The sequence below is a fragment of the Typopeltis vanoorti genome, chromosome 10 (genome assembly GCF_054136105.1).
Source record: "Typopeltis vanoorti isolate ZY-2024b chromosome 10, IOZ_Tvanoo_1.0, whole genome shotgun sequence".
NCBI classification, from domain to species: Eukaryota; Metazoa; Arthropoda; class Arachnida; order Uropygi; family Thelyphonidae; genus Typopeltis; species Typopeltis vanoorti.
In genome coordinates this window covers 15355853-15383019 of record NC_143558.1, presented here as the reverse complement: position 1 = coordinate 15383019, position 27167 = coordinate 15355853, and the positions used below count along the sequence as shown (strand labels likewise).

The 27167-nt window shown below is 35.8% G+C and overlaps 1 protein-coding gene across 6 annotated transcripts in view; it reads right to left on the bottom strand.

Annotated features, from left to right (window-relative positions):
* Window positions 1-27167, bottom strand: part of LOC150102186 (nephrocystin-1-like) — a 215636-nt gene that overhangs the window by 176369 nt on the left and 12100 nt on the right. For 4 of the 6 annotated variants that reach the window (XM_090399188.1, XM_090399193.1, XM_090399192.1 and 1 more), the window contains exons 3-5: window positions 18714-18810; window positions 11966-12060; window positions 2636-2705 (exon numbers count right to left, since the gene is read on the bottom strand). In XM_090399188.1, the coding sequence (XP_090255314.1) occupies window positions 2636-2705; window positions 11966-12060; window positions 18714-18810 (262 nt within the window). The remainder of the gene's footprint in view (window positions 1-2635; window positions 2706-11965; window positions 12061-18713; window positions 18811-27167) is intronic. The other 2 variants (XM_090399194.1, XM_090399195.1) reach the window with 1 other exon arrangement.

Here is a 27167-nt window from a genome sequence, read left to right as displayed (position 1 = left end):
TATGAAGGAGGATGTTGCAGATATTTATGTAGAGAGGCTGAATAAGAGAAAAGAATGAGAACGAGCATTAGAAAATGTGATATTCTGATAGACCACAAGGCTTGTTTAAATATGAGTAGGGAACATAAGTCACAACTGACATAGCAGATGAAGATTGTGTGATAGTGACAGTGAGGAAAAAAGTTCGATTGGCAATAAAGCAGGCGATAATGATGTTAAAAAACAGAGTGAACTTAACAATAGAGTGAGCAATTAAGACATTGAAAAACAGAATGCAATTAATGATAACGTAGCAAGCAGGGTTGACGCTGAATAAATGTGTGTGCTGGTGATAAAATAGCTAGAGTGAATGAGATGAAATGAAAAAGGTAATGAAAGACCCATGAGTGGCATTGTATGGCAATTCGATTATTAGAGGTAAAATAAAGGAGAAAATGCACAAGGTTTGTTTTCCTGGAGATAAAATGAATAAAGTGATTGAGGTGTTGGACATAAGGAGTTAGCAAGCAAACGAGTAGGAACAAAACGAATAGGAGTAGTGGTAGTAGGAACAAATGATTTGACTAGTGCCTGCATACACATATTGTTTTTGTGATCCCTGATGATGGCAATGTAATGTTGCCAAAATATAAGAAAGTATTAATTTAAGTTAATAGAATTAATAACTGAATATAAGTTGTTAGATTACCTTTGTTTCCACGTTTATGAAAGCTAACAATATCGGGTTCCTTCCTGTTATCTTTAATATGATCCTGTCATTGATGACATCTATTCACACCTCTAATTTTTCTCAGAACTCTCATGTTTGTGGTCTCTAATCATTAACTGTTTCATTTCTAATGCAACTTTTGGATCCATAAATGGTCGGAAAACTGCATTGCATGTGGTATTTGTTTTGGTTAATTTCTTTCCTATTTCATGGAAATTTATTCAATTGGCTCTCCACCATACTAGCTTTCTAATCCTGTTATCTATTTCCAAATTTAATTTGCCATCTTTACTAAAAAGTGCACATGAATATTTGCAGTATTTTATTTGCTCTATAGATTCTCCATTTAAAATGCAGTCAATGCTCTTCAAGTTCCTTCCTATTTCATCGATTTTATCATTTGTTATAATATTCATATATAGAATATAGGTTTTGATATACGTTCAATACCACTTTCCTTCATAAAGTGATCCATAAACAATATAATTATTATCAACAGTGGAAACAGTATGCAACATTCTCTTAAACACTTGAATCACTTTCTTGTACCAACTTCAATTCCCTTCAATATATATGGAGGAATATGGAGCAATATATATATATTGCTCCATATTTACCAAACCATTCTCAGTCATATGTCCTCTGACACTAAAATGGAATGATCCATGTGATTTCTATTCTTTCTTTCTATAGTTTGATTACTGTGTCCACTCTTCTAATCCTATCATCTGCTATGAGCAAATAACTGAAATAATCCACTGGAATGAAAGCCTGAGTGTAACTGGAAATGCTGCCTACAGTGTAACTGAAAAAAAAATAATAACTAATATATATATATATATATATAAAATCCAAATATGACTTTGAATTATCAAATGCAAAAATCTTTTAAATAATACAGGAATCTTGCTCTAGAGGCCAAGAATAATAGTACATCAAACTACTTCAGATTTTAGTAAGCTTGTAGTAGTGGTCTCATGCTGGGCAGCAAAAATCATCCATTTACACTACACAACACTATATGTTCCACCATCTGTACTATAACCAACCATCCACAACATAGTATTTTTGTCTGTTAATTGCATGTGTTCTCTGACAAGATGAAATGCCTGAGTTTTCACGAGAAAAAAAAATTGCTATCTCTATAATTGTATAAGGCTTTGATTAGGCCACACATGGACTATTGTGCCCAGATTTGATCACCGGGTTTTCAGAAGGATGAAGAGATGTTGGAAAGGGTCCAAAGGCGACTGACTAAGGTAGTTTCTGACCTCTAGAATGTTGAGTATGAGGAAAGATTGAGAAGATGTAATTTGCAGAGTCTGGTGGAGAGAAGGAAGAGGGGAGACATGATAGAGACCTACAAGTTGGTAAGGGGTTGTTATAGGATCAATGGTGGAGAAGTTCTATAGAGAATAGTGGGAGATCAGGGGAGAACCAGAGGTCATCCCTGGAAACTGTATAAAGAGGGTGTGAGTAGGGGAGTGAGAGGCAGGTTTTTTTCATGCAGAGTTGTGAATGATTGAAATGCCTTGCCTGAGAGTGTGGTGACTGCAAGGAGTTTGAGTGTGTTTAAGACACGGTATGATGAGATGTGTGTGTCATAAAAGGACCTCCCAGATGAGTCTTTGACTCCATGAGGTCTTGGGAAATAATAATAATAATAATAATAATAATGAAATCAGCTAACTCACCTTCAATTGAAAAAAGCCATATAAAGATTCCTCTTAGTCATTACAAGACTTGAAACCTTTTCCAATTAAAGGGAGTGCTTGATCCATGTCAGCATTCTTCAGTTTAGTTGAAACTTTTCAATCAATCAATCAGAAATTAACTGATTAATTTAAATAAATCCAAGAAATACTTGAAATAATATATTTTTAAAACTTAAAAATTATCATGAAAAAAAAAAGTTTAGCTGCTGACCTTAAGATGTGTAGAAGGAACTAAACCTCTTTGTCCTACTGTATTTTCTGCTTCCCACCATCCATCCTCCCTGCATAAAACAACAAATTAGCTTATCAATAATCATTAGAAAAATAATGCTATTGTTATTACATACAAAATTGATATTGAATTTTTTTTTCACTTGGTTATACTGTAAATTAAAGATGGCAAGAAACTATATTCTTGGTTTAATCCTTTATCCAAGTTTAAGCAAACAATGTTTGCACACGAAGTAACTGAGTTATGATATTTTTATGAAATAAGCTGTTGTGAGCATTCATAACACACCTATCTGAATCCAAATGAGAATACATGTATTCTCATTTGGAAAAGTTTCAGTTCAAAATATGTATTTTGAACTGAAATTGGGGCAGCTTTTCAACAATCCTTTTGATCCCTTAACTTGCTGTAAAGTAAATGGGCTATAGGTTACCAACCATTTGTGACTGAGATTATTATTTAAAAAAATAATAAAATAATAAACAACTTGCAATTTATATTAAATGCTTAATGAACAAGGCAGATACTTTTCACAAATGTTTAACGAGCAAGGTCAAATGCTTTTAACTTCTTGAGAGTGTTTGCATGTAGGTGCACATTCTTAGAGAAGCTGTCCATCTGTGTCATACACAACTGGTAACATGCATATAAACATTTAAACCACAGTACAGAAATACTTTAATTAATTTAACATTAATTACAGATATTTTATTCTGTATGTCACAAATATTTGGAGAAAATATATATATTTAATCATCATTATCATCAAATTCCTGATATATACCCTGGAGGGGGGGGGGGGATACAGGATTTTATGACAGTACTATATAAATGTTTAAATTTATGTAGCACTATAGTGTAATGTAATGTGGGCAAGATCACTGATAAGAATGAAACTTTTCCAGATTTCTGGAAAAAGTCATTCTAATAAATTATTATTATTATTATTATTATTTTGTGACACCTCCAAGGAGTCCGAAGGCTCATCAAGGGAGGACACCTACTCTACAACTCACCATCTACACCATTCCTTCCGCCATCTACACTGAACCTCTATTACCATCATCATCTACATCAACATCATTTACTGCCCACCACCACTACTAGTATTTTTTGTCTGTAAATTGCATGCATTCTGAAGGGCCAATTTGTCTGTATGCAGGATGAAAAACCCGAGTTTCCGGGGGGGGGGGGCTGCTACCTCCATATGAGATCAGCTAACTCACTTCAATTGAAAAATTCCATATAAAGATGCCTCCCGTCACGATGAGAACTGAATTCAAGTGTTATTTAAAGAGCGTGATGAAGTACTACTACATCTTCCTCATATTTATTGGAATGGCTGGCATTCCTCATATAAATACCTCCGTAGTGCAATTGGAAGCACAACAGTACACTGCACCCTTCAAAAAGGTCTTAGCATCTGTGTAGTGGGTGCATTTTTGATCAGAAAATTCTGTGGTTGATATCAATCCCTTATTACTTAGACCAGACATCTTAAATTAATTATTACTGAAATGTACAGAACTGGAAGTCTAGAAGTGACAAACCAAAACCATACTAATTCTGAGTTGTCAGAAGTAGAAGTTTGAAATTAATTCAAACAAATAAAAAAAAAAAAAAACTTTTATTTTCCAAATATTTCAACCTGAGACTAACAAGTCATCTTCACTGGTAGGCTAGTATGAACAAGATAGAATGTTAACAGCGAATTAGTCAAAAAAACAATATGAGTAACATGATGATATAAGATGTAATGTGGATAAGAATACTTTTCCAGATTTCTGAAAAGGAGATCCAGCTATTCCAATAAATATCAGGAAGATGTTATAGGGCTCCATCACTCTCTTTAAATAACATTTGAATCTGGAGCAGCATCAGTGCATTCTCGACCAGAAAATTCTGTGGTTGGTATCAATTCCTTATTGCCTAGACCAGACATCTCAGATTTATTATTAATGATGTATGATTAGTGTTCTTCTAATCTTTTTTTTCCACAGAGCATCCAGTTTGTAGAAAGTAGGAGAGGTGGTAATCACAAGAAACTTAGTAAACACCAGGAAGGAAAGCAGACAATCATTTATCTTCAGAAGAAGCCAGCCATGAGGAGAGGTTGTTCATAAGAAAAAATATAGGCACTAGGTTCTACTTCCTAAGGATTTTTGAAATCATTCTGAAGACAACTGAAATGTACAGAACTGGAACTCCAGAAGTGACAACCTAGAGTCATGCTGATTCAGGATTGTCAGAAGCAGACATTGGAGTCAAAAACATGCTGTATGTTTTGTTGTGAAAAGCCATTTAGTTGCAAGATGCAGTGGATGTTAAGAATGTCTTGCTTGAGATCCTGTGAGTCGGAGAGCATATGCATGATCACAAGTAAAGTTTTTATAACACTAGTTTTTTTAGATGGATGAGATGTAGTAAGTAGTTGTATGAGCTGTTGTATGTAGTAACCAGCAGTGTGGATTTGTAGTAAACAGAGACAGTTAACTTGCCAGAAGGAAAATAAGAGATTATCTAAGATAAGGATGTTTATCATCCTTTTCCATTCCCATGATGAATTTCATATGGGAATGTAGGTGGTTTATTTTTGCTAAAAAGGATGGTCAACTATCAGCATAATAAGGCCAAATGGGTGAAAACATCAACCATTTGACCTTATTGAAAACATCACACAGTGTACCCCAAAAGGACGGTTGAGGCTGTGTATAAAGAAGAAAAGGATTTCTTCTAAGTGTTTTCAAGATAAAAGTTCACCAGTACAGGAGAAAGTGGACCTTTCTTTGTAGTGCCTTTGAATGATCTATTTGTAAAGTATATTTTGGCAGATAACATAGTGAGAATGATGACAAAGTTGAATAATTTGACTATATAGGGAGGGAAGGCAGTGACAGAAATTGATGGCAACTCCACAAACATTAAGCTCAAAAAACTAAACTCATTATTGGATGACGTCGCCAGTCTATATCAAGATACCATACACAAACTAAAGATCCATTTTGCTCGAACCCCTGCTTTTATGGTCTTCCAAAGATCTACAAAGAAGGAATTTCCCTCCATTCCGTCATAGATTGCATCAATTCTCAATATAGCTAAATTTTTATCTCGATTGTTATTTTCTGGAGTACAGTTCCATCAGTGTGGAACTGTACTCCAGAAAACGGTACACAGTAATTACATTCTCGTAGAAAGGCTTAGACGTTGGTTATACATGCTTATTAAATTACTTAAGGAACTTACAACGTACAAATCATATAAATTAAAATTAAACTTTAATCTATATTCCAAATATTTCGACAACGTCACGTTGCCATTTTCACAGGAACTTAAAATAAAGACACATGCATGCAGGCACTACACACAGTAACTGAGGACGAAGCAGGAAGCTGTTGTTTCTCCTAGAAGTCCTGATGGTGTCCCCTAGCGGGCTATGTACATATTCTCAGCCGTTGGGCTGAAGGTCTTCTGATGTAAGTCTCCCAAATTTGGGGCAGTCTCATGCAACCAAATTTGTTGAGGTTTGGCATGTTTCTTAGGGCTGGGGCTGATTCCATGAATAGTCTTTTAAATCTGAATTTACTATGGTGTATTACCATGGCTTTCTTCCACCGTATTCTGTGGCAAGTATCCAGAGCATGGTCTGCAAGACCAGAGTGGCTGTACTGGTGAAAACGGATGCAGTCCTTGTGTTCTGAAATTCTGATATTCGCTGTCCTGCCTGTTTGGCCAAAGTAGGACAGCTTACAGCTGCAAGGGACCTGGTATACACCAGGTAGGTCTAAGGGAGGTGGTTGGTCTTCATCAACGTAGTGAAGTCATATGGTTGGTTTCTGTACATCAAAATTGACCATTATGTCAGTATGTTGGAGTGTAAGGTTTTCTATGCTGGCTTTGAAATGGGCTGAGTTTTTTATGTGTGATGGTGTGCTGCCAGTATAGTGTGTGAGCACTTTGGCCAAATGGTATTGATTCCCCACATTTGACTGAGCACTACTCAGTCAAATGTGGGGGAATCAATGACATCCACTATGGAATGTAATAGCACATTTTCTTTACATATTTTTGGGAGTCCATATATACAACGGGGGGGGGGTATGGAGTTTTTTTGTTTTTTTTTCAGCTAACGCCTTTTTATTCCCGTATATGGGGAGTAGGCGAGGCCATTTAGCCCTATCTAACTTTTGGAGACTGAGTGGACAGTTCAATCTCCACTGGTACCAATCAGAGATAGATGGCCCAAGGCTATCACTAATTAAGCGGTACTCAGTGAAGAGAGAGACGGCTCAAATGTGCCGCCATCTCGTGGTCCCTAACACAATATTTTTAATGTCTGAAATAATGTGGGTTCTACGGTCGATTTTCTTGAGTTTACAGGACGAAAAACCCGAGTTTCTGGGAGGAAAAACCTGCTTGCCCGTGCCAGAGATCGACTAACTCGGGAACCGGTCGAAAAAAGGCTTAGAAAAATTTCCTCTAGTCGCCAACTTGACTAAACGGTTTTAATTTGTTAGCGACTTCTACAGGCCAAGAAGTGACCTTCTTAAGGAGCCTGTGGAGTTTTCTAATTTGTGAGTTGGTGGGATTGTACTCAATAGGGAGGTAAGTAGCCCGATCTAATAATAAAGCGTTAAGCTTACCCGTGTAGTCTGTTTGGTTAAGTACTACTGTGGCATTACCTTTATCTGCTTTGGTGATTATTATTTCTTTGTTTTTCTTTAATTCCTGCAGTGATTTATATTTCTTATTGGATATGTTGGTTTTTGGTGGTCTAGCTTAATATAGATTAAAGTTTAATTTTAATTTATATCATTTGTACGTTGTAAATTCTTTAAGTAAGTTAATAAGTAAGTAATTACATTCATTATAAGATAAGGAATTATCTTATACATTATAAAAGATAATAACATTCATTATCTTTGGCCCATACTGACAACCTATTTAAATCATTACCTAACTTTGCATCATCAGCAATTAAACAATAGTGAGCATTAAGCCTTGAAGCAGACCACTAGTCATCTGCTTTCATCCAGACTCTGCTCCACCATATACCACTTTCTGATATCTGTCCAGCAGAAACCTTCTTATCTATATAACCAGTGTCATATCCGTCCCCATTTATTCTAATTTGTGTAACAGAGTTCCATAGAGCACCACATTCTTATCCACCCATTCTGGAATTCTCTTTTTAACCAATTTTACCACCACACCTGAGAAAATGATTGGTCCATAAATTACTTGTGCAAATTCTATAGATCAATTAGTATCTCAGCAGAAAAATAAGGGAATTGTTTTGCTCTCTTTTCACCCCTTGGAACACTACCAGAGCCAAGATTTAAAAGAGCTTAGTCAGAGGCATTGCCAGTTCCCTCGCCCATTCTTGTAAAACACGAGCCAATATCCCATCTAATCCCACAGGCATATTTACATTGAGATTCTGCAATATCCTAGAGAACCTCCAATTCATCCACATCAATCTCAGTCAAATATCTTACAGCAGTAATCTCACTTAGATGATATACCCTTAAAATAGTTGAGTCACTCAGAAACTCAATTATTTTTATGTGCTTCTGTCACCTCATGACCATCAGCACTCATTAAGGTTATTTTTCCATAGTCATTCTTCCTCTTACTTTTCATGTAATGAAAGAACTCTTTGGAATTTCCTTTGACCTGTTCAGCTAGTTTCTTCTTGTAATTTGTAATCTGATTTTGCCTTCCACACCATGCTGGTAACGTTTCTTGACCCCTGTACTGTTCACAAGCTTGCTGATCACCTTTCTCCTTATATATCCTCCACAGCATTTTCTTTTTCTACAGCTCATGCTTAATGATATGATTCATCCGTCTAACTCCTGCCTGATTAGCACTGCACTCATTGTACTAATTTGCTGATGTATGTCTTCCAGATCATCCATAGAACCCCTGGCCTACAGCAACAAATCAACTGCATATTTTGTCTTATTGGGCTTGATCAAAAACCAGACAACTACTTCAAATGAACATCCATCCTCCCACCTATCTCATTCTTTTTGGATGCAATTCATTTGCTAACATCAGCAGTACCCCTTCCCCATTCTATCTTCTTTATGCTCCCAGAAAATACTAAACCCTTCATATTCTATCTGTGTAACTACATCATTTGTTGTTACCGGCCTGGTTGGCTGAGTCATAAGTATACCTACTCTCCAACTAACAGTCTGTAGGTTCAAATCCCACCATGGGCATGGATGTTTGTGATTGTTTTTAGGTGGGAGATGGATATCATTGCCCAATGTAAGACCACCTCCCTGCTTATTGAGGCCTGAAGTGACTTGAAAATGTTCCATGTTTGGTCTCTAGAGCAAGGTTTCTGAAACTGTATAAAAAATAAATCAAAAATATAAAAAAAAATATCTATGTATGAAATTGATAAAATTAGAAAAAAAAATCATTATCCCACCCTACGTAAAAATTGTACAGGTACATTTTCTACCTATTTAACCTTTCATGAGTAGGAGCAACATTAAAAAAAAAAAAAAAAAAAAGGCAAGTCTTACTAATGCCTATAACTTTTGCCAAGTTGCACTAACTAATGCTAAAAATCTTGTTCCTGATATTTCTAGCATTGGCATATAGAAACTCTAGCATCCCTTCAGGCCCCAAACCACCTTTACTTCCTGAACTGACTATCATATTCAATATTCTTCTTAAGAGACTACATTCTGTGCTTGTTGGTCATTGTCACACTCACTCCCCTCGTGGATTCCTTCACACACACACTCACCTGCATCCACCACCTAACTGCTTAAGTTTTCCTGAATTTGTGCTTCAGCATGCTCGGTGAAAAAAGTTCTCTCTAGGCACTTAATACCGAAACCATTTAGGTGCAGTCCATCAGCATTATACAAATCCTTCTTACCGTCAAACTGGACCATAGATCCACAAATCTTATATCATTAATTCTGCAAAATCCGTGTGTTGATTCATTTGCTATCAGCACCCTCCTCCTCAGTTCGTCTCTATCGTAATGTGGCAGAAGACCTCCAATAATCAACTTCTCACGCTTAATCTTTGTTTCATCCAACAACTCTGCTGCATCCTCCCTCACAGAATACTTCTCCCTTCTCAGATCGTTAGTGCCAATCAAAGCAATTAGTTCTTTTGTCTTACCTTTCTGCATCCAGATGACATGACTAATATCATTAATTTTTGTGCTGTAAACATAATTTTGTAATACTTTCATTAAGTACTCCTCTGATCATAGAGTCTCCATATATAATTTCTCCTTATGTTGTTGTTCGCATTTGTTCACATGATCTCGATTCTTACCTCAGACCACTTGATTGTTTCTCTTCTCAGTGCTGCTAATCTCTTTTCATTTCTACAATTTTTTGGTTTTGCACATTCCTGTGAAGATTAACATGCAAGTGGTTACTATATCTTTATTTAAATCCATTTCAGTCTCCTATATTTCTATGATGGCAGGAAAAAAATCCAGAGGGAGACCAAAGTCTAGAGGATTGATTCAGTCAGAAGTGCCTTAGAAGAACAAACATTAGGTATGACAATAATGGAGTAATGACAAATAATAGATTCATTTGGAGGAAAATTGTTGAAAGATTATTAATAAGGTAAACTTATTCATATAGTGCTGTCTAGTAGCCCGAACACCCCTTTAGGGTATATAACAAGAAATCGATGTAACAGGATATATAGGATGTTTCAAAACAGTGTATACAACCTTACAGGAGAACAGAGAATAACTCAGAAGATGTACAAAAGCTGAGCTTGTGTCATAATCTAGTGAAACATATCAATTTTTGGTCATGTAACTTTATTACTAAATGACAACACTAGATGGCGCAATATGTCACACCATTTGAAAATGGTAACTTTTTCTAAAGAGTGAGCATATTGTGAGTTTTGGCTTGAGAAAACAAAGTCTGCAACACAAGTTCAGAGGAATTTCCGCATGCAATATGGCAAAGAACCTCCTAGTAGGTGCAAAATCCACATGTGGCACAAGAATTTTGTGGAAACAGGCTGTTCTGTGCATCATTCAAGGTCAACAGGAAGGCCATGTGCTGCCAATGCTGCTGTGGGAGAAGTTCAGAAAAGTTTCCAGAGAAGCCTTGGAAAGTCAACTAGATCAGCGTCTCATCAAATTGGAATTCCACATGTGACTATGTGGTGTGTTTTATGACAGCATCTATTTAAGGCCCTACAAATTTCCCCTTGTACAACATTTGAAAAAAGATGATAAGAAGACTGATATGCAGGATTTCTGTATATGGAAATGATCAGTAGGAGAGAACAAAATGAAGACTTTTTTGGACACGATCATTTTCAGTGACAAGTGCTTTTCATATAAGTGCACTTGTATCACAACTGCAGAATTTTGGGAACCGAGAATCACACACAAAGAATGTGATCTACGAAGAGACACACACTTCGTAGACCATATTCACGGCACCCCAAAGGCTAATGTTTTTTGCTATTAACAAAAAGTAGAAAGTTTATGGACCCTTCTTTTTTTCGGAGACTACCATTACAGGTGGTGTGTATCTGGACATGCTACAAGGGGGTACCTAACAGCACAATTAGATGACGATGACCAAGATAGACACTTATATTTCCAGCAAGACAGAGCATCTCCTCATTACCTGACAGACATAAGGTTGTACCTCGACACTCGTTTTCCAGGCAGATGCACTGGTAGAGGGGAGGCTGCAGCATGCCCACCGTGTTCCCACAAACTTACACCATTAGATTATTTCTTGTGGGGCTTTTCAAAATATCAATTTGGATGAGCTATGTTTCAGAATTACTGCTGCATTTGCTGAAGTTATGCCAGATATGCTCTTCTGCATGTGGCAGAAAACTGATTACAGATGGGGATGTCTGCAGAATTACTGGAGGCAGTCATATCGAACTTTGAACTGTCTGTGTTGAATTTCAAGTGCTACGCTACATTTGCATGATAATAAAAATTGTTCGTCTATTGCTATTTACCTTCTATTGTCATGTATACCTCCTTTTCAAACATCGTGTGTGTACAATATATACTCTGAAATTTATTTATACATAATAAGAACAAAGTAAATTTCTCTGAAGAACATGGAAGAATGCAAACATTTCTGAGAATCACATATAGTCATATTGAAATGTGACTATACAGGCTACTAACTTACTCAATACTTAGTTTAAAACAAATACATATAAACAAAAATACATACAAAACACATGCAAAAAATTTAATACATACAAAATACACAGTATACACAAAAAAATTTTATACATTCAAAAATTCTTTTGCTTTTAATTCACCTTTTGGAAAATATAAGAAGAGTATCTCCTGTTTTAAAGCAAAGATCTCCTGGTTCTTCTCCTGCAAAGTCACATATAGCCTCAAAAAGGTTGTTCTAAATTCAAACAAAAAATATAATTATTATTATCATTATTATTATGATTCAGGCCTCCGTGGAGTCAAAAGATCCATCACGCGAGGCCCTTCCTAGAAAATACAGTCTATCATACCACTCCTTGAACTCATTGACCATTTGTGCTCTCACCACTCTATCAGGCAATGCATTCCATGGTTCAACCCTCCCCCCCCCCATGCAAAGAAACCACTCTTCACCCTCTTGCTCACAGTTTTCTTTTATAACTTCCAGAGATGGTCCCTTGAACTTACTCCTTCCTCCTGTTCCACCAAGCAAAAGAATTCCCCAGTGTCAACCCTGTAACTACCTCTCAATCATATCACTACTCCTTGAATCTACCAAACCCTGCAGTCCACATTCCCTCAACCTGTCCTCATAACTAACACTGAACAGTCCTGAAACCATTTTTGTTATCAACCTCTTTCCACAGTAAATTTATCCCCCTCAAACCCTGAGGACCAAATTTGAGAACAATAGTCCAAGTGCGGTCTGATCAGGGCTTTATACAATGGAATGACAATTTTTTTTTAATCTCTGCAGATTAAAAAAATTTCAGTATTGCAGCAATTCTCTGGGTTACCTTCACCACCTTTGCAATATAATTTCAGATTTCTATCAGTCATCACCCCCAGATCTCTTGACTCCCCTACTTTCTCCAGTACAGCTCCTCCAATAGAGTATGCAGCCTCCCGTCGATGTATCCCAAACTTCAAGACTTTATATTTGGCTGTATTAAACTGATACCCCCATTCATCTGCCTATCTGTCCAGTTTATTCAAATCCTCCTGAAGGGCTGCCACATCTGCACTATTACTAATAACCCTTCTAACTTCACATCATTTGAAACAACTGAATATCCCCCTGCAATACACTGACAATGTTATTGATATAAAGGTTAAACAATATAGATCTCAGCACTGAGCCTTGTTGGACCCCTCTTGTAACCTTCTGCCTCCTTGATATTGTCCCAGTAAACAACTCTCTGATCAATCAGATAGGCCAATCATGAATACAGTTCACCAACCTGACATCTAAATCTATGTGCTGTAACTTAAATATCAGTATATCATATGGCACCCTGTCAAATGCCTTTGCAAAATCCAAAATAATGGCAGAATATGCCTTTCCCTCATCAACCACTCTTGTCACTTTATTATAAAAGGCAATCATATTTCTAAAGCAAGAGTGTCCCTTAACAAATCCATGTTGATTCTCACAGAGTATACTTTTACTGCATTACCCTCGTCTGCTCAATGCTGTATATGGTCCCACACTAATTTCTTCAAGATCTTAACAACTACTGTTGAAACACAAACTGGCCTATAATTAGACACTTCCAGTCTGCTACTGTCCTTGCAATAGCACTATCTTACCTTCCTTCCATTCCTTGGGTACCTTTCCCGTAGCTAGACTTTCTTGAAAAGCAAGGTCAATTGTTATCAGTTCTTTAGCACATTCTCTCAAAACCTATGGTGAAAGACCATCCAGCCCCACAGCTTTACTGACATCCAGAGTACTCAGTGTTTGGAACACACACTCTCCTCTTGCACCTCAAAATCTCGAACCTATCCTATTCCTCTAGTATTAAAACTTACATGAGTAGGATGAAATACTCCAATAAACTGTTCATTGAACAACTTCACTATGTCCTTTGTATCAGTCACTCTATTACCATTTTTATCACACAATGTCATTCTTCCACAATCATTTATCCACCTACTAGCCACATATCTAAAAAAATTCCTGAGGATTTTCTTTGGATCATAGGGCCAATCTCTTCTCATATTCCAGTTTAGCTTTCCTTACCATACTAGTCACTCTCCTGGCCTGATTCTTATATTCTTCATGCATCTGCTCTCCACTCCTCTCTTTATATCTCTTCCATAATCTCCTTTTTACCTGCAGTTCCTGTTTGATATTGTTTATCATCCACTTTACACCAAATTGTGTCCTCTTCTTCACTCGTGGAATACAGCTTACTATTGAAAATATTCCTTCACAATTTCCCAAGCACTAATGATATCTCGTCATTCCAATTCTATCATCCACCCTGATAATTCTAGCTTCCCTGCAACTTCCTAAACATCTCCCTGCATGGAACTGCCCCAAGTTGATATCTAAGACTATTATAATCACCTGCCTTATAACTCCACATACATTCCCTTCTCTTTGATACTCCTGCATATCTATTCATTTTCCAAGTCAAAACCACATGGTCACTCTCCAACTTGGGGGGGGGGGGGGAAGAGATGCGATTTCAGTTATAATCAGCTCTTCTGATGCTATGACCAAATCCAAAACTCTTGAATCTCGTGTTCCTCCTCCAGCATGTTGCCTAAGGCATTTGTCCCTCAAGAATTCTAGAAATTCCATTCCCTTATTACTACATGCAGTTTCATCTTCCTAATTTATGCTGCTGTAGTCAAAATCTCCCATAACAATCATTCTTCTTGCACTTGCCAAGCTCAACTTCCTGCTCATCATCTCTGTGCTCTTGGCTTGTAGCAACAACCCATTTAGTGTTGCTACCAGTGTCATTGCCCTCCAAAGTTTCCACTCTGAGAGGATATAAGTCACTGTTTCTATCCTTCCTATCATTGTCCCCTCCAGACTCCACTGGACTTAGCATTACCTGATGTATTCCTCCTTCTAGCACCTATTCTCACAAAAGGCCACCCCTGCTATCATCACCTTGATAATTCTAGTTTCCCTGCATTGACACACCGACTTGTTTATAGAATAGCAATCTCTCCAGATGCCTACATCCTTCCTCATTCAAATGCAAGTGGTCTCTCACATACAGTTCCTTTCTGTCCTTAAAAGCCCTCCAAGCATCCACGTATTGCAAGCCTCTCTTTTGACATATTCTGACTATCATACTATTCATTATTAATGCTGTTCTACTCAGCTTGTCATTATCATACCTGGGTAACAAACACACCATCTTCCCTCTCTGTGTTTTCTTCTGTATAACCTCAAGCATGAATCTCGGATCTTTCATCAGATTCACACTACCTCTCAAGTCATTTGTGCCTACCATCAAAATCATCTCATCCACCCTATTACCCTGCTTAATTGCCATAGCCACACTTTCTATTGTTCATCCAGGCAAACACTCCTCAGGAACCCTATATTTCACACCATGCATCATCGAGTCTCCATACATCACACCTCTTAACAATCTTCCTTGATTGCTCACCTGCATCTCTCTCTCTCTCTCTCTCTCTCCTCTAACACTTTTTCTCTTTGTTCCCCTACTTACCTGCTGTCCTGGCATCTCTCTATCTCTGGTTCCAGCATTCCCTTGCATTCTTCTCATTCCCTCTCTTCTACTGTTTCTATTCTCTCCTCGTCTATCATTCCCATAACTTCTCTCACTCCTACTCTGATTTGCTTTGCATTCATCACTTTCATTCATTTAATCTCATCTTCCACACTTCTTTTCCAGTTATTTTTTTATCACATATCTATCACAAATGAAAATATGAAATTTGGTACATGGTAAGAGATAACATTAATCACTCAGATATATCTGATGCACCCAGTACAACATATAATTTTTTTAACCTAAAAAAAAAATTTATGTCTCCCATCCACAAAAGGTTTTTTTGTAAACCCTTTAGTACACTGGGCAGTGTACAAATGAACACTGCCCAATGTACAAATGTACCATGGGCAGGCTAAGGATTTTTTTTCTATTTTTATTAATTATATATATATATTTTTTTTTAAAATTTAGTTTAATCCTTTATCCAAGTGTGAGCAAACAAAGTTTGCACCTGAAAGTATCTTCAGGACTGGGGTAAGATGGTACAACACCGGGCAACTCGTTGCAAAGGTGGAGCAAGCTAACATCACACCTATCTCAGTATCTCCCATAATGCAAAACACATCTCCTTGCAGATATGTATAATGTTATGCATTAAGGGGAGGGCCACTACCCAGATTAGTTTCGACCTTTATTGAGGTCTCTTCAGTGGGAGCCAGTCTGGGTAGTGTGGCCCTCCCCTTAATGCATAACATTATACATATCCGCAAGGAGATGTGTTTTGCATTATGGGAGATACTGAGATAGGAGTGATGTTAGCTTGCTCCACCTTTGCAAGGAGTTGTCCAGTGTTGTACCACCTTACCCCAGTCCTGAAGATACTTTCAGGTGCAAACTTTGTTTGCTCACACTTGGATAAAGGATTAAACTAAATTTATTACAGTCTAACCAAGTGAAAAATAAACTTTCAACATATATATATTTTATTTATATTTTTAATTAATTTTTTAGATAGTCTTGAAATCCTGCTCTAGAGACCAAACATGGAACTTTTTCAAGCCACTTCAGACCTCCAATAAGGGTAGAAGTCTCACACTAGGCAATGAGAATTACCTCTCATCTAAAAACAATCACAAACATCCATGCCCATGATGGGATTTGAACCTGCTAGTTGGAGACAACATGCTAATCACTCAGCCAATCAGGCCAGCATAATGAAATTCATCAGAAGATTGTAGTTCACTGATTCTGCTTGTCACGATATGCTCTTAAGATACCAATATTTTTTCTAATATGACTTCCAGTTTGCTGGAAATTTATTAATTCTGCAATACAATCCTGATGCTGCCAATGTAATAAAAAGCATATCATTATAATCAACCTTCCATCAGGAAACATAAGCCTATCTAGAATGAGAATGGCATAAATTCAAATATTATTCAAATTCATCCTTTATACCTTTAGAGTACATTAAGTACCAAATGTATTCAAAAATGGTGTGAGAATGAAATTAGAGCACTAAGAAAAAAAACAATTCCACAGCTACAATCTGCTAACTCAGTGCTAGAAAAAATAAATATATAATAAATAAAAATAATAGTAGATAAACCATATACCATTCACTGTTACTTCCAATATGATATAACTTTATCTTTAGGTTGAACAAACATGACTGGCTATAGTTAAATAACATGAACAAAATAACAGTTTTCAATTAGCAATTCAAACTGAAATAAAAAGCAAAAACTGACAGAAGAGCAATTGTTACGGATTATGAATACTACACACACTAAGTAGCCAGTTTGTTATGCATTACAGTCAATTTCTGGAATCTACTGTTTTATCTGATTGTGTCCATTCCATGCTATACATAGTAGACAAGTAGATACTGAAGGATTTGTGTGGGTGAATGGGTGGGCAAGGACTATAGGTGTAATTCGGTGAAATAATGGGTGAAAAGCAGAATCTTACTGACATGGAGTACAGTATGATAATCACTGTTAATTATTCCAGTGAAAGCATCACAGAAACTCACCCTACTGAGGTGCCTACATAATAATCTCCACAATGTCTAAAAATTGGTCTGATTAGAGGAAATCACTCAGCCAATAGCAGTCCTGTGGCTGGAAACAGCTTGTTGATGTGAGAGGCCTATGAAAGTTAACAAAAACTGTGTGGTCTAAAAGATGAACATAACTAGACAGATGATTGTTGTATTGCTCAATCTGTCATTTGACCACTGTAAGTTCCATCAGAGACAATGGACCATCATCTCAATGGACAGCACTGGTAGTAATGGTAGGGTGGTATGGGAAGTATTCTTGGCAAGTAACAGGTCCCTCTGATATTGGTGGTGCAATATCTAAATACACAGCCTAACTGAATACTGTTACTAATCAAGATCATCTTCTCATGCTCAGAGTTTATCCATCTGGTAATAATTATTTCCAGTAGGATAATGAACCATGTCACAAGACATAAATCATTCAAGAATGGTTACAGCAACATTGGGATGACCTTATCATGCTTCAGTGATTTACTCAATCACCATATCTCAATCCAAATGAGCATCTATAGTATCAGATGAAATAAGCTGTTCAGAATTAGGATCTGTTCTTATCCTCCTGGATTTGTCTTAGGTGGATAAGCACAGATCCCAATTCTGAACAGCTTATTTCATCTCATCCTACAGATGCTCATTTGGATTGAAATATAGTGAATGAGTAATAATGTGAAATACTTATCTAATATTGAGGAGAATCCATTTAATTATCAGAACATCCTGAGCTTTGTAAGGTGGTGCAAGTAAATGGATTCTCCTTAATATTAGGTAAATACAGCAAATAGACTGTTGGACTTGTGATTATTTTTTTTTTTTCATAAGAAATAGGAGATAATTGCTTTGTGACAATTTCCTACAATAACTTTAATTTTTGATCACAGGTCATGGAAGAGTATATTTGTAGTCATTATGAAATTAAGTATACTGCATAAGGAGATTTTTAACTGTTGTTGACAGCAAGACTCCAGATTGAAGCTTATGATCAATTTACCCAAACCCCACATAATTTGTGGTTTTTACCAGCTAATCTCAGGAAAAAATGTATTTTTAACAGGCCACTGGAGCAGTTTACTGATTAAAATGGCTTCTACAAATCTTATTCCTTGTAACAACTATAGTTCCCTTGAGCAATCGTTTTATGGTCAGGCAACTTTGTTTGCTTGCACTTGAGTAAAAGATTAAATCCAGAATATAATTTTTTGTTGAGTATAACAGACATTACACACTCAATATATGCTGCATATACTCACTCGCACAAAATCATCTAAACTGCTTACTTTAACAGTATGCATGTATACTAACTGATAAATTTGTCTCTTCATCATCTTTTTCTTCATCTTCATTAATATCATCATCATCTTCATCGCTATCACTTACATCAGTAGTACTAACATCTGATCTGAAAAGTATAATTATTGAAAATGTATAATTCATGCATTTACATCTGATTTTAAGAGGAACCTGTTGCATAGTAAATTAAATAATAAAGAAATACATAAAATTTTACTAATTAAAGAGATCAGTGATATCTTTAATTAGTAAAAGGACAAATATTTTGTGCTAAAATTAATAGTACATCTTCAGTGTCTGCTACAGTAATAGGAATGGAATGCAAGCAAACGTTCGGTGGATCACCTATTAAAATACAATTGTTACCGCATGCTAGGAAATAATAGAAAATAACAAATTTAATCTATTAAGATAAATGGTTTTTTACATAAGATAAAAGTCTCCCAGATCTTTGAGAGAGACAGACAGTCATTTCTATTTAAATTCGGTCGGTGTAAGATAGTTTCACAACTTTCTTTGAATAAGCGTTCATATTTTAATCTGCATCTATGGAGGAGAACAGCTTTATCCCACTGGACACTATGAGTAGAGTCAATACTGGGCTGCACCAGACCAGACTTCAGAGGTTTGTTATAATCAATATAATATTGATGTTCTTTTATTCTTTTTTCCAAAGAACCGCCAGTTTGTCCAAAATAAAAGACATCGCATTCGCAAGGTATTTGGTAAACGCCAGCCAAAGATAGAGAAGACAGTTTATCCTTTGTAGAAGGTAATAAAGAAGAAATTTTGTTGATAAGAATATATGTTGGAATCAACTGATACTTTTTCAGAATTCCACCTATAGGTTCTGAGATTCCTCGAATGTACAGAATAGGAACTCTGCGGACTGTTGAAGAAACTGTAGGTATTGGAACATAAGAGTCAAGTATCTGTTGGATTTGATTGGAGTTGTAATCATTTGATTCCATTAACTTTTTAATGATGGAAAGTTCTTGTAAGATTATTGGGGAAGAGCAAACTTTATGTGCTCTATGAATTAGAGATTTAAGAATGCCAAATTTTTGAGATGTGTGGTGCGCAGACTTTTTGTGAATGTATCTGCCAGTAAGTGTGGGTTTTCGAAAGACGCTTGTAGATAAGGTACCAGAAGACGTTATAGTAAGGAGGATGTCCAAAAATGGTAAAGTACCAGAGTTTTCTTTTTCCATAGTGAATTGGATGCATGCATGGGTGAAGGTTATTTATCTGTTGTAGAAAAGTGGAAAGTTCATCTTCAGTGTGTGGACAAACAGCAAAAACATCATCGACGTAACGATACCAAAGAGATGGTTGAGGATGAATGGATGAGAACATAGTATCTTCGAATTGTTTCAAATAGTAGTTTGCCAAAGGTGGAGACAGAGGGCTACCCATGGCAGTACCTTCAATTTGTTTGTAGATTTTGTTTTTCCAACTGAAATAACCTGAGTGGATGACATATTCGAATATCCTTGCGATATCTGGAGGGTAATCTTCATATAAAGAATTGACTGTGTCGGTTAATGGGATATTGGTGAATAGAGAAATGATGTCAAAACTGACTAGCATTTCAGAAACTGTAATTTTAATATCCTTGATTTTTTCAAGAAAATCTGTTGAGTTTTTTATATAGGATCTGGAATGACCAGTGAGAGCACTTAAGGAACGTGATAATACTTTTGCAATCCGATAAGTTGGAGAATCAATGCAATTCACGATAGGTCATACAGGACAGCCTTCTTTATGGATTTTAGGGAGTCCATATAGACGAGGAGTTCTTCCAAAGTAGGTGCGTATTTTATCCACGTAATTAGGATCCCAACTGATAACCTCATCAAGTAATTTATTTAGTTGTTTAATTTGTGAATTAGTAGGATTACATGTGATCTCTTGGTAAGTCGTAGTGTCTTCTAATAGGCTGGATACTTTTGTCTCATAGTCAGTCTTATTCATGATTACAATAGCTTTTCCTTTATCGGCCTTAGAAATGGATATTCTATTATCTTTTCTTAAAGAAGTTAGACCTTTGATTTCAGCATTTGATAAATTGCATGGAGGTAATTTGCTTTTGAATAATGAAGTAGCAACTTCAAAACATAGTTTGTTGGCATCTTCACTAAGAAGTCCTGATAGATTGCATTCTATATTATGTAAGAAATCAAGATAAGGAATGTGTGAAGGAATAACGGGCGATCGGAAATGTTTCAATCCATTTATTTATAGACATACTGTCAGAGGTAAGGTTTTTCTTTTGCATGTTATATAAAGAATTGTATTTTTGCATAAGATTTTGAAAATTTCTCTCATAAGACTGGGATAAGGATTGTTTTGATAAGCAAAGAACAATATCCAATAAATCTTCATTAAGAACAGCTGAAATGTCTTCTTCGAGAACTGATATAGAATTGATATTAGAAGCTAATTCTTTTTTCGCAGTATGAAGTTGATTACAAATTAAGGAAAAACTTATGTATATAAATAGAGTGGGCTCCAGGCGACCGAATTGTTTCTTTAAATCTAGTGAAAGTGGGAATAACTTGAGTATCACGGCACATTTTGAGGAAGGCAATCCGTGCTCGAAGCTTACCTTGTAGAAACGATAATTTTCCTAATTTTCCTGTTACTTTAGTAAATTCTTATATACAAGCGTCTTTTGAAAACCCACATTTACTGGCAGATACATTCACAAAAAGTCTGCGCACCATACGTCTCAAAAATTTGGCATTCTTAAATCTCTAATTCATAGAGCACATAAAGTTTGCTCTTCCCCAATAATCTTACAACAAGAACTTTCCATCATTAAAAAGTTAATGGAATCAAATGATTACAACTCCAATCAAATCCAACAGATACTTGATTCTTATGTTCCAATACCTACAGTTTCTTCAACAGTCCACAAAGTTCCTATTCCGTACATTCCAGGAATCTCAGAACCTATAGATAGAATTCTGATAAAGTATCAATTGATTCCAACATATATTCTTATCAACAAAATTTCTTCTTTATTACCTTCTACAAAGGATAAACTGTCTTCTCTATCTTTGGCTGGCGTTTACCAAATACCTTGCGAATAAGAGACATTGCAAATGCGATGTCTCTTATTTTGGACAAACTGGCCGTTCTTTGGAAAAAAGAATAAAAGAACATCAATATTATATTGATTATAACAAACCTCTGAAGTCTGGTCTGGTGCAGCCCAGTATTGACTCTACTCATAGTGTCCAGTGGGATAAAGCTGTTCTCCTCCATAGACACAGATTCAAATACGAACGCTTATTCAAAGAAAGTTGTGAAACTATCTTACACCGACCGAATTTAAATAGAAATGATTGTCTGTCTCTCTCAAAGATCTGGGAGACTTTTATCTTATGTAAAAAACCATTTATCTTAATAGATTAAATTTGTTATTTTCTATTATTTCCTAGCACGTGGTAACAATTGTATTTTAATAGGTGATCCACCGAACGTTTGCTTGCATTCCATTCCTATTACTGTAGCAGACACTGAAGATGTACTATTAATTTTAGTACGAAATATTTGTCCTTTCACTAATTAAAGATATCACTGTGGTTTTTACTTGTTTCTTTATTATTTAACGCATTTACTTCTTTGATAATGATTAAAAATATCATACTCTTTAATAATTAGCATTTCAGTGTTACTTTACCTTATTTAATTGTGCAAAAATCACCATGCATGATATTATTTATCAACACACTATTAATAAATTAATAGTTTTGATAAAAAAAACCAAGATAAATGCTTCAGAGATAGCAATAGCCTTCTGTTTCTCCAGTAAAAAGCAACTAATAACATGAGAAGAAAAAAGTGGGATATAAGAGAAATATATAAATTATGAAAGGGTTCTTACAGATTGATACAGAAGAAATTTTTCAATACATGACAAGAAGGGAGAGAACAGGGGTTCACCCCTGGAAATTGCATCCCTGAAGAACTAGATTTTTTCACAGAGAGCAGCAAATGAATGAAGATGATTGCAGAGATAGTTGTGAGTATTATCATTGCATAGGCTTCTGTTGAGATAGATCATGCTAGAAATGTGCATTCTGGTATTTTTTCCACAAAAAAATTATATAGAATAAGAAACCTTTTTTTTAAATTTCTTGGCAAGTTTTGTAAAAGTTCTTTTGTTTCACTTCATCAGGACAATTACATGAATAAACTAAAAAAACCAGAAAACAAGTAATAACAGTGAACAACTCAAGTAAAAATATTTGAACATGATTAAACATGTATTCACTGGCTGTTGGTTCATGGATTACTGTATGCTACTGGTAGATATGGGTGTGTCATGATGAATTAATGAACACCAAACCTAATGTAAAATCATCCCTTGTTTTTTGTTGCATTATACAGGATATTTCATCATTTCAGTTGATTCTAAGCACACTCTTGATTAAAAAAAAATGTAATCTTTTTTTTTATGCCATATTACTTGATATTTTGTTTCTGCTGTATGTGCTTCCAGCCCTGATTTGTGTCATCTTTTGTCAATGTCTTTGAAATGTTCTGATTGCCCTGTCTGTCCTATGTAGGTAAACCACAACTACAACTGATTATGCAGACACAAGATTTTGTAAGTGGCAGATGTGGAGGTGTAGGAGGTTTCAGGTGTTTAGAGATCTTGTTAAATGGGCAGAGGGTGACTTTTAAGTTTTGTTGGCAAAACAACTTTGCTCTTTTATCTGTAACTGACTGTATATATGGGAAAATCACTGCTCTTGTAAAGTCTTGATTTTCTTGTTCATCTGATTGTTTTGGAGGTTGAAATAGAATTTTTTTTATTAATGTTCTGTCACAGTCGTTTTTTGATAGAGCTAACTCAGGTATTATAGCTCTTGACTCCTTTTATTTATGTGGCTGGAAATTCTGTAGGTCCCATTACATAGGGAACGGATATGCTTATTTTTCATGCTGGATGGCAATGAGATGTGGAGATGATTATGGAAAGATAACTTTACTTAGTGCTGATAGTAGGAAAGTGACAAAAGCAGAAAAAAAAGTTGAATTACTAAGTAATCACATTGCAAGAGTATAACATCCAGGTGGTGACTTTCCAGTTACTGACATGACAGAGAATGATGTGAGAATTCAGGTAGATGAACTGGAGGTATACTCAGTATACTGAAAAATACCAATGTGAATACAGTGGGTCAGGACAGTATGTCAGTTTGTGTGCTACATGAATGTGCGAGTGAACTGGCAGTGCCTCTGACCAAGTAGTTTAATCTAAGTCTCAGCTCTGGCAAGGTTCCAAGGGAGTGGAAAAAGGGTAAGATAGTTCCATTACATAAAGGTGGCTCCAAGACAAAAGTAGCAAATTACAGACCAATTAGTATCTCTGGTGTGGTGGTTATAGTATTGGAAAAGTTGGTTAAAAGTAAATTTCAGGAATGGGTGGACAGGAATATGATACTCAAAGGGGACACCATGATTTTGTAAAAGGTAGGTCCTGCCTCAGTAATTTATTAAGGTGGAAATGGATAAAGGAAATGACTATAATATGATACTGATGAATTTGCAAATGAATTTGAGAGAATACCACATGGAAAATTGTTACATAAGTTGGAGCAAATGGGAATGGATATGAAGTTGGTGGCATGGAGGGGAGACTGCTAGACATCAGAGGTGGTGTATGGTGGAATGAAATCAAGGCAAATGATGGTGACTAGTGGAGTGCCCCAGGGCTCTGTACTAGAACCACTACTCTTTAATTTGTACATTACTGATATAGCAGAAGATTTGATAGGAATGTGATATTCAGTTTTTTGCTGATGATGCAAAACTGGAAAGGGCAATAATTGATAAACACGATCTAGATATCTTGCAGAATGACTTACACAAATTGGCAGTGTGGGCAAAGTACAACGGTTATCAATTTAATGTTGTAAAATGTAAGGTAATGCACTTTGGGATGAAAGGGTTACATACTTCATATTACATTGATGGTATTAGATTACAGGAAATTAATGAGGTTGGAGATCTTGGGGTGATGGTGGATAGATTTTTGAAATTCAGTGGTCATACTGCAAGAGTTGGCAAAATGGCTCAGAGAATTACCTGGATATTGAAGAACATAATGACAAGTAACGATAGAGAGGTTATTATCCTCTTTATAAGGCTACGATTTGGCCATATTAACTACTGTGCACAGATTTGGTTGCATTTCTTGAGGATGGAAGGTAGAGAGGATTCAGAGATGAGTGACTAAGCTCATAACAGGTCTGTGGAATATTCCCTGTGAGGAGAGAGTGAAGGTGTATGGCAGGGGTGTTCAACCTGTCAATCGCAAAGCGATTTTTGGTCGATCATTTGTGTATTCCTCCTTACTTACAAATTTAATTAAAACTGAAAACATGATATTTTATTTATCATTATTTTATATTATTTTTAATTAGCTTTAAGTGTATTGCTATTGTTTATTTATTTTTCGTTAAAACTGTCAAATCAGTAATTTTCTTATAAGTCTGGGTAAATGAATTAATTTGGATCAGTAGAAGTCAAACAGTGAGCCGAGTGCATACGATTATAAGCAAAGTGTAAAAACTTGATTGTAGCTTAAATATTAAATATTCCAAAGCACATTACATTGATTTTTTTACTTAGGTTAAGTCCCATGTGAATATTGTAAAAAAATAAACTTTGTTTGTCTCGGTATAGTTTGTATTAGATGTTTTTGTAAATAACTCTTTTGAAGCTAACTGTATATACTGCTTTAATAAGAATATGTTAGAGTGTTAAAAACAAAGGCAATGTTTTTGTCGCCGAAGCTGTACATGGCGGCATTAGAAAGATTGTTATTGAAACTTGTATTAGAAAGGCTTGCAGGATCTAAGTGTAAACATCTCTGAAGTCAGAAAGAGAGTTCAAACAACTTTCCGATAGCCAGCAACTTACAATCAAAAGAAAGCATAGGAGAACAAAAAGCGTGCTGAACTTGAAACTTAAGATGAAAGACTCATACCGATTCTTTGGGGGTTGCCAAACTTCATGCGAGGTCTCAGAGGAGGCCTAATAAAATGGGACTGAAGGAAGCAGAAGGGGGTCTCGGTTCCAGAATTGCTGTCAGAGAGGAGGCTGCCTGGTCCAGAGTCGCCGTCAGAGAGACTGTCTGGATCCATGTTGCTTGAGAGAGGAGTTTCCCGCTTCCAGAAAGGAGCTTCTCGGTTTGAGACGTCACTAGAGAGAGAGACTACATCTAGGCTGCAGATAAGGTTTCAAATTGCTGAAAGGAAGAGTTCTAATTGCCGTAGAAAAGTTTCCAGGCCAGGTTAATGTCAGACATTCACCAGTGTGTTGCGTTTTCATTACAATTTGATGAATCACACGACTTCACTGATATTGCTCAGTTAATGGTATTTACTCGCATGGTATTTCAAGATTATTCAAGTAAAGAAGAACTTTAGAAAATTATATCATTATTGGGAAGGACTAGGGGAGAAGACATTTTTTCGGCATTTGATGAATTTGTGAAACAACACAAACTTCTGCTTTTTAAACTTGTGTCTATTACTACTGATGGTGCTCCTGCAATGATAGGTAATAAATCAGGCCTCATTTCATTATGTAAAAATGATGACAAATATCCAGATTTTTTAACATACCACTGTATTATTCACCAACAAGTACTGTGTAGTAAAAGATTAAACACAAAATATGTTTTGGATATTACATTTAAAATTGTAAATTCTGTTTGAGGAAAAGCCCTGTAATGGCGGTTATTTAAATTACAGGCAGATGATGATAGGGAGCTTCTGTTGTACAAATTAGTGGGCTGTTTGATATAAACCAAGCTGAAGTAGAACTTGAGATAATAAACATTCAGAATAGTTTACATTTAAAATCAATAAACAATGAAGTGATTTGGAAATATGCACATGAAAAATTCCCAATATTAACTGATGTTTCAGATCAACATACTTGTCAGAATCCATTTTTTCAAATATGAACGTCATAAAAAATCAATTAAGAAACCAAATTACAAATGATCATTTGGATGATTGTCTGCAATTGGCCACTTCTTCATATCAACTTGACTATGAAAATACTACAAGGTCCAAACAATGCCAAATTTCACATTAACTTTTTTTTTTTTTAATCAATCAGCATTTCCTGTAACTTGTGAGTTTGTAATCAATCTGTTGTTTTCTCTAACTTTGGTTTTCCAAAATAGAGAAAAAAATAAAAAAATATTTTATTCCAATATATTTGGTTTTTTTTGTTGTATTAAAATAATTAAAAGTGATAAATAAATTTTTAAATACACAAATAAAGTTTTTAGTTGTTTATTTGTGCATAATCAGGTATCGGGTTGGAGGAACGTGATCTATATAAGAGAGTAGATCACCGAATAACTTATATATAAGAGAGTAGATCGTCGAATAACTTTTTATAGAAAAGTAGTTCACATAGTAAAAAAGGTTG